The sequence below is a fragment of the Piliocolobus tephrosceles genome, chromosome 9, assembly GCF_002776525.5.
Source record: "Piliocolobus tephrosceles isolate RC106 chromosome 9, ASM277652v3, whole genome shotgun sequence".
Taxonomy (NCBI): domain Eukaryota; kingdom Metazoa; phylum Chordata; class Mammalia; order Primates; family Cercopithecidae; genus Piliocolobus; species Piliocolobus tephrosceles.
This window is the reverse complement of record NC_045442.1, coordinates 29,730,426-29,739,357: the sequence shown is the minus strand read 5'-3', so window position 1 is coordinate 29,739,357 and position 8,932 is coordinate 29,730,426. Positions and strand designations below refer to the sequence as shown.

At 39.0% G+C, this 8,932-nt stretch overlaps 1 protein-coding gene across 16 annotated transcripts in view; it reads right to left on the bottom strand.

Moving 5' to 3' along the window:
• Positions 1 to 8,932, bottom strand: part of STN1 (STN1 subunit of CST complex) — a 68,591-nt gene that overhangs the window by 52,207 nt on the left and 7,452 nt on the right. For 15 of the 16 annotated variants that reach the window (XR_002730484.1, XR_002730487.2, XR_002730485.1 and 12 more), the window contains 2 exons: positions 8,411 to 8,506; positions 3,156 to 3,221 (listed from right to left, as the gene is read on the bottom strand). Coding sequence is in view for 12 of the 16 variants with exons in the window: in XM_023206573.2 (XP_023062341.1) it covers positions 3,156 to 3,221; positions 8,411 to 8,506 (162 nt within the window). In the remaining 4 variants the exon portion in view is untranslated. Of the gene's footprint in view, positions 1 to 3,155; positions 3,222 to 8,410; positions 8,507 to 8,694; positions 8,881 to 8,932 lie in introns of those variants that run through there. The other variant, XM_023206575.3, reaches the window with a different exon arrangement.

Genomic DNA, 8,932 nt, shown 5'->3' with positions numbered 1-8,932 from the left:
GCGCCCGGCCTTATTTTGCTTTTAAATTGCAAAAGAGGCTGTGTTTTTATACAAGATGATCTACTCTCTGTATTTCTTTATAGAGAAGCCCTTCATCAAAATCAATCTAATACAATTTTGACAACTGTGGCTCTGTAACGTGCAGAGGCATTAATTTTCCTTGAACACACCTACTATACCCAGGGAAACAGCAACATAGGGAGCACAGAGAACTCTGTGCATTCAGTAAGTGATAGGTAGGAACCTGGATGCAATCAGCATTACTGCTGCTCAGAGCTTACTGGGTTTCTTCAAAAAATTCCCAACTGCTACTTTTTCAAAAGGCTGTCCCATCTGCATCCCTATCCCCAGGTCCTCTTCTACTTAGGCTGAATTTTAAAGGTATTTATAAATCTCACTGCCATTATGCAGACATTATAGGTGATAGTAAATGCTTCACGTAGCACCACTGAAATGATCAGACTGATGGTTGTCCTGAGAACAAGAGGCCCACCTTTCACTTAAAGGATGAGCCAAATTGCCGAAAGGAGGCTCAAGCTGTGTAATTTAATGAATATAATGAGAAGACTGGAGCCTGACAGAACTTCACTTTCAGCGTCTATTCCATCATGAAAGAGAAATCCCCTTTAACATTCTAATACTCAGGGCCAGGAAATCTTAACTTTGCTCATAGGCCAAGTCCAAATGGTACATTCAATGTGACATTTACAGGAGCTAATATTATATTCTTTCACTTTAATGGACTGGAACATGATTTTGACTCAGACTAAATTTTGTTTAAAAAATTAGTCTTTGCTGGCCACCTTCCAATGGAAAGCTTTTAAACTAAGGGCAATTAAATAAAAAGGAGAGAATGGGCTAGTTGGGAACAATTTAAAGATGGTGAGACTCATTTTTAGGTTTTCTCCTTTTCTCCTTGTACTCTTACCTTCTCGTTATATTTGCAAAGCAATCTTAAATTAAGGCTACCCACTGTGATTGTTCATTCCTTTATCTACTTATTGATATTTTAAAAATCTGACTCTTAGTATTAATAACCATTTTGTTGATCTAAAAAATTACTAAGTGTAAGAATTATATATTCCTGATGATGCTATTTCTTTAAAAAGAGTTAATTTTGAAAACTGAAACAATGACTAAAACGGGGGTCTGCAAACTATAGCCCATGAACCAAATCCATCCACAGCCTGTTTTTTAAAATAAAGTTTTATTGGACCATAGCCTGCCCATCTGCTTATGTACTACTGCCTGTGGTTACTTTCCGCTATAATGGCAGCATTGAATAGTAGAGACACACAGATCATAGGGTGCACAAAGCAGAAAATATGGCCCTTTACAGAAAAACTTCGCTGACTCCATCTAGAACAAGTACGCATATTCAAAGTACACCTTCTGACTGAAGATTGTGACAACAACCAAAAATCTGCAAATGATTTTAATACTGCTACAGTTTGACAAAAATAAGTTTGAATGTTTTTGTCCCCTCAAAATATGTGTTAGAAATTTCACCCCTAATGCAACAGTGTTGGAAGATGGGGTCCAACGGGAAGTGTTTAGGTTATGAGGGCTCCACTCTCATGAATGAATTAAGGCCACTATAAAATGGGTCTGCAGAAGTGGGTCTCATTCTCGTGCTCTTCTGCCACGTGAGGAACAGTTCTCCTCCCTCTAGAGGATGCAGCATTCAAGGCGCCATCTTGGAGGGGGGACCTGGACCTTACCACACACCAAAACTTTGATCTTGGAATTTCTGACCTTCAGAATTATGAGAAATAAATTTCTTTCTTTATAAAATTACCCAGTCTCAGATATTCTGTAACAGCAGCACAAAACAGATTAAGAAAAACACCTCAGACATACATAAAAATCCAGATACCTGATTGTCTCACAGGTTTATTTCTTGCCTATCAGATATCTGCCTAAAAACATGTGGTCTCCCTTAAATCTACCTACAAACCTTCCTCACTAAAGCAATGCCATTGATTTAGATGTTCCCAAATTAGGGATTAGAATTCCAAAGTTACATGAAACTGACAGCCAAATTCTAAATGTAAATACATCAGAAAATTAAGCAAATGAGCATTCCATTGATCGGTACAGTCAAAGTACAAAGCTGAGATTCTGACACATTACAGCAAAAAAGAAGAAACGACCCCAAGCATTAGATATTCTTACCATACATAATGCAAGTAGATAGATACTAGATGCTAGATATTAGAGCAGGCAGTGTTTACTGAATAACCCCGCTGTGTATGGCACTACACTGTATATGTTGTAAAACACAGAAAAAGCAAGCTTTCAGTTTTCGTAGCTTCTCTAGAACCAAAAACCATCACCAATATTGCATGATATTTTTCATATTATGAACTTAACTTTAAAAAGTATCTAAAAATTGGGCCAGGTGTGGCGGCTCAAGCCTGTCATCCTAGCACTTTGGGAGGCTGTGGCAGGAGGATCACTTGTGTCCAGGAGTTTGAGACCAGCCCTGGCAACACAGTGAGAACCTGTCTTAAAAAAAAAAAAAAAAAAGTATCTAAAAATTATGAAAATGTATTCAAGCAACTCCAAATGTTGTTTCAGTTATAGTCAATGTGTTCACTATACAATTTTAAAGTTCTTTTAACTTATATTACTTAATGGATAACTTCCAAAGGAATCCTATCTTACCTTCTCAATCTTAGAATTTCTGGTATTATTTGTTTGAACACAGAGATTTCAGGAAATCTGGACCATGGCAGCACAGAAGTTAGTGGCAACCATGTGAGAGAAACAGTCATCAAAATGTTCTTTGGTGAAGTGATACGGCTGGGACAAGGGGATTCAGACTTGGCTAGCAATTAGGCTAAGCCGCCTTGACTTATGTAATAACGGGCATGGTAAAAATGGACTGCTGAAACTCCCTGTAACCTACTCACATTCCTGTAGGCTTAGGAAGAAGTGAGCACCAAAGAGATGGGAGAAAGAAAAGCAAGTGGCTTTCCTATGGCATCAGTCTTCAGAGCAGCCAAAGCTCTGGGTATAGTGCTTCAGGTAGATCAATGTAACTCACCAGCAGATAAATGTGAAAATTTAGTCCTGTAGCTGTTTTGATGAACTACGTCGAGTAAAATCCATTAGTTAGGTGAAAAGTAAAGGAATGTGGCAAATAAAATTACCTGATACAGACTCAGTATTCAACTTTTTCCAGCAGATGCAGTTTATAACTCCAGTGCTGTCATCCACTGCAAGAGAAAAGTAAAAGGGTAGAAGAGAGATTCGGGCAAGGCTGGTGAATTAGCCTACTGTCATTGCATTCAGCCATACTGAAAGATGACCTCTTTCAATAGCCTGGAGAAGCAAATCCCTTATCAAACTCTCCTTCCACTTTTGAAACAACCTCTCACTGTATATGAGTATAAACTGTTTGTCTGCACAACTCAATGTAATACACAAGCCCAATGGGATATGGTCAGCATTTCACTTATCCTACCTCAAGGTACTAATGATTAGTACCCTCAAGGGTACCCTCATGATGCTTGTCTACACCTCTGTACTAAAAATGGTGGCCTTCGGAAGTTAAGTGCAAAAACTGAATGACTGCTCACATACAAAATCAGCCCTTCTCTCCCACCCTGAAACAAGAGAGCATCGTGTGGTTTGTGGTTAGAGGCACACGCACTTAGGGTGCAGCCTTCTGTCACAGTGTCTTTGCTAGCATGCTGACTTACCAAGACAAAGCGTTCCAAGTCATTTGGCCTGGGTTTCTATTTGTGAAAGATATTTTGCCCAGTCCTCACCACTGCAGGGGATGTAAGGAAAGCCAAGCACATCACAGAAGGGTACCGTTTTATTTTCATAATAGAAAATAATTATATCCTGGCCACAAAAACAGTACTAGTCTGGCTTATGTTATTCCTGGTTTATCTAATTTTTGCAAAAAATCAAACAATTCCCATTGCAGTTATATTTACAACTATAGAGGAATTTGGAGATGTTTGCTAGGGAATAACAGGCATTTTCTCTTTGCTTAATTTCTGACAAACTCAGAACAGAGGTTGCTAAGCATGGGGTCAGTGGGTCTCATAATTAAAAAAAAAAAAATCATCAACTAGACTGTTGTAAAAGCACACATAATCCTGAAGAAATCTAAGGCAATTTTTTTTTTACTGCTGGCCTAAATCCATGCTGAAGAAAAAGCCAAAAAGAGTACTTCCTATACTAAAATAAATCCTAGATGGGTTTCATTTTATTAAATACAAAAGAGGTAAACTTAAGATGAGAAGAAGATATGGGTGAATACCTTTAACCCTGGGTTTATAGTGGGTGAGGAGACACTTCTTTAAGCAGACTCTTAAAATCAGAACTCATTAAAGAAAGTCTGATAAGTCTGACCACCTAAAAACTAACACTGGATAGCAATATCCCAAATGATAGGGTCAATGATTTAATATATAAAGAGCTCATAGGCTGGACATGGTGGATCATGCCTATAATCCCAGCACTTTGGGAGGCCAAGGCAGGAGGATCACTTGAGCCCAGGAGTTTGAGACCAGCCTGGGCAACACACAGACTCCATCTCTACCAAAAAAAAAATTAAAAATTAGCCAGGCATGGTGGTATGTGCCTGTAGTCCTAGCTACTTGGGAGGCTGAGGTGGGAGAATTGCTTGAGCCCAGGAGTTTAAGGCTGCAGTGAGCCATGATCATGCCACTGCACTCCAGCCTGGGCAACAGAATGAAACCCTGTTTCAAAAAATAAAAAATAAATAAAGAGCTCATATAAACTAATAAGAAAAACATCAAGATCACAAGAGAAAAAGTGGCAAAGAAAAGAATATGCGATTCATGGAAGATCTATAAATGGCCAATAAAAACACGTCACTATGCTAAGTTCACTAGTTATCACTAAAAAAAGCAAGTATAAATAATGTATCAACAATGAAATTGACAAATATTAAAAATATTGATACCCTCATATGTTGATAGTGGGAGTATAAATTAGTAACAAATTTCTAAAATTTAAATCTTAACGAGCAAGTTTGGAAATATGCATCGGATTGTGAAATGTAAGCCAGGTGCGGTGGCACATGCCTGCTACTCAGGAGGCTGAGGCAGGATTGCTTGAGTCCAAGAGTTTGAGGCTGCAGTGTGTTACAATTGTGCCGGTGATAGCCACTGCACTCCAGCCTGGGCAACACTGTGAGACCCTGCCTCTCAAAGTTGTTTTTAAATTACTTCCAGATAAAACAAAAATAAGTACACAGATATACACATCTTATGTAAGGCTGTTCACTGTAGTATTATTTATAATACTGACACTTGGAAATACCTAAATGTTTATAAATATGGAATTGGTTAAAAAAATTACAATGACGTACTATATGAGAATAAAAAGATATACATGGCTCATTGTAAAACAGAAATATATAATCCAATTTATGTGCAACATTAAACAGTGTATTTTCACAGAAATGATTTTAAGACATTAAATACTAACAGCAGTTTCTCTTGGAGTGTGGGGAAGGAACCCCACATTCAATGTATACGTTGACTGTTAAGCCTAATTTCAGAAACAATGAGAAAGAAACGTGCACAATAGTACTAAGGAAATAGGCATTTCTATATTTCTTTGATACTGGGAACATGTTTAGAATGAGGAAGGATGTTCACCCGAACACTGACATTGTTTTGCCTGATTTATAGTGTTTCACATGATTTTTATATACTTCATTAAAATTGTCTCTAGTTTGAAATTTTATTTTATAATGAGTAAGTACCATTTTAAGAATCCAAAAAATGAATAAGGACATTTTGTGTTAAAAAAAAATGCATGACACTTCCAGGCACACCACTTCGCTGCAGTTGAAAAGCTTGATTTATAATAGAAAGCTAAAAAAAAAAAAAAAAATTAGCAGGCCAGGAGCAGTGGCTCATGCCTGTAATCCCAGCACTTTGGGAGGCCGAAGTGGACAGATCACTTGAGGCCAGGAGTTCGAGACAAGCCTGGCCAACATGGTGAAACCACGTCTCCACTAAAAATACAAAACTGAGCTGGGCATGGTGGTAAGCACCTGTAGTCCCAGCTACTCGGAAGGCTGAGGCAGGAGAATCACTTGAACCCGGGAGGCAGGGGTTGCAGTGAGCCAAGATCATACCACTGCACTCCAGCCTGGGCCACACACACACACAAAAAAAATTAGCCCATGAACATTTGTCCTAGAGAATGTGAGGTTATTCTGTTCTTGACTGTAGCCTTCCAACATTCTAGGTCTAAGCTCGAGTTGCTACCAAGTGTTCTGTGCACTCTGGGCACTGTCACCAATCCCTGGACTAACCAGGTTTGTGATCTCTCCCAGCAGACTGAGTGCCTTGGTGCCCAGAGGTCTGGCTGCTGGAATGCCCCTGAATGGAGGCACCCTTGCAGTGCTGCACAACCTACTCCACAGCTACACAGTACTGCCTGGGCCACTGGCCTTTTGTTTCAGCTGCAGGATGAGTCAGTGTGAGCAGGAAGCACCCCCAGCACGGGCCTGCGGTGAGTCAGGCGAAGCAGAACCCAGAACAGTAGGGAGTGGCCACCTGGCAGGTGGCCCAAAAGCCATGTTGTGCCTGAGGACAGCAAGGAGAGGGGCAGCTCTCCACAAGAATTAAAGTTGCAAAAGCCTCTCTACTCTCAATAATTTCAGCAGTCAGATGCTTTTTATTTTCCCGAAGCCCACAGATATGTCATGCTCCTCAGACACTCACTCAGAGGGAAATGCTTACTGGAGAAGAGGCAGTCATAGTGCCTTAATCTGTTTATAATGGGAAAACGGGTTAAGTGAAGCTCCTTTAGGCGCAGGCTTAATATCTAGCCTGGTTCTAGGGCCAGGATTTTAAAGTCCTCAAACAGCCTCATTTATTTGATCTGAAAAACAGAAAACTAAAAATCAAATGCAGTTATTTATTTATTTATTTTTTGGTGGGTGGGGGATGGAAGAAAGAAAGAGGAGAGAAAAATCAAACTGAATTGTATGGAGACCACCGAACACACTGGAGTCAGTAAACAGAATGGACCCACAAATCTCCATCAGGGGAATCTTGAGCAAGTTTTACTAAGCCTTAGTTTTCTCATCTACAAAATGAGTACCTGTACTTTCTATTTCAAAAGACTAGGGGTAGAATAATATGAAATTATGCATATAAAAGTGCTTTGCAAATTGAAAGATGCTATTATTTCATCGTTGGCATTTGGAGAGGAAGCACTCTACTATACCACAGTGTACTGCCCACAGCTGGATACACTGTAGGAACTTAGTAAATATTTGTTGACTTGTCTGGAGAAAAACAGGACCAATATCTTTGGCAAAATAAAGCAGAGAAGAGATTCAGTTTGGGAATGTCTGACAGGGTGATCCTTTTCAGAATTAAAAACAAAAAAATTATATATATATATATACACACACACACACACATGCTGGGAAAAAGCAGAAAAAATGAGAGCTTTTATTTTCACATGTTATTTTATTAAAAGCACAAGATAATACTCTTCAGGAAAATGAGTACATGTAAAGAAATGCAATGAGATTGTATCTACAAATTATCAATTATGCGGGGACTGCCAATGAAATGCTCTTGGTCACAAAGTTCAACTGCCTTCTATCAAGAAGAGTAAGAATACAAATCCAAGGCATAGCACAAACAGTGACAATGTCAATTTCAACAAAGGTTTGGAATTTAAAGTTAAGTTTTCCACAAAATATCTAGCTTGGGCTCTTGACTACAGAGAAGCTTGGAGTTCTACAAGGCAATGTCTTAAACGCTTAAAAATCAACTCAATGAAAAAATAAGGACCTATTACACTAAAATCATATGCGAGCAATTCTCTAGTGTCCATAATACAGAAACCCTTTATTAAGCTTCCGTCATCATGAGGGAAAATAAACTTTCTGATAATGGATATTTACCCCTTTGAGTATCAAAAGGCTTTTTGTTAACTGTTCTAGACATAAAGATTTTAAAATTATTTTTCACACCTTCCTGTGTTGTTAAAGAATCTACTTTAACATTAATCTGGTCGTTGCTTTTTAAAGTGATCCACATAACCATATATTACCACCCTTTGCTATTTACAGATATACCCTTGGGCATCAGGTACCCGCCCCCCTGCGCCCTGTCCATCAGTGCTCCTAGGGGGCTGTATTTTAATTATTCCACGTCCTAGTGCCTCAGCAGCTGTCACTTCACTGAATTCATCAGTATCATTCCTACCCGTTGCCTCATTTTATTCTTAGCCCATGTCTGAGGCTATAAGGGGTACCCCATAGATAAAGTACATGCCCTTACTGAGGGTCCCCAGCTACTCTAAACAGCTGGGGCTGCTAAAATCCAACTTTCAGCCCAGAAGGGTCAGCCTTCTACATCAACTTCATTTCAGACACAATTGTTCTTACCTCCATAACTGTAGAAAGCATCTCTTTCTCTCACTCCAACGACAGTTCCCAAGACATCTACCTGTTTTATTGGATGTCCATTGTACAAAAATACACCTAAAATTTAAAAAAAGCAAAGTCAACATAATGTATGATCACATTTTCTGCTTCATTAAATGTTAACTTGTAGGGGGCAAGGGGTGTAAAAAAAAATCAATGCCATGCTGTTTGCTGAAATTCTAGACTTAAGAATCAGTCCTTGACAAATGACAATGCCCTAAGAAATTCCAATGTCTTTTCCTCACAGGTCCTAAGTAGAAAGCTTGACATTAAAGCTTGTACTAGTGCAGACGGGAGAAAACCAGTGCTGTCCAACTAGATTTGGTTAATACACCTCTGTGCAGAATGCTCACAAGGGGCCTGAAAACAGTCATTATAGTGGTGGACCAAACACAGGACTATATTTGAAGCAACTAGAAGAAGGAAAGAGAGAGGAAACCATGAGAAAGGCTTATTTGGCTCTTTTTTTTTTTTTTTTTTAAA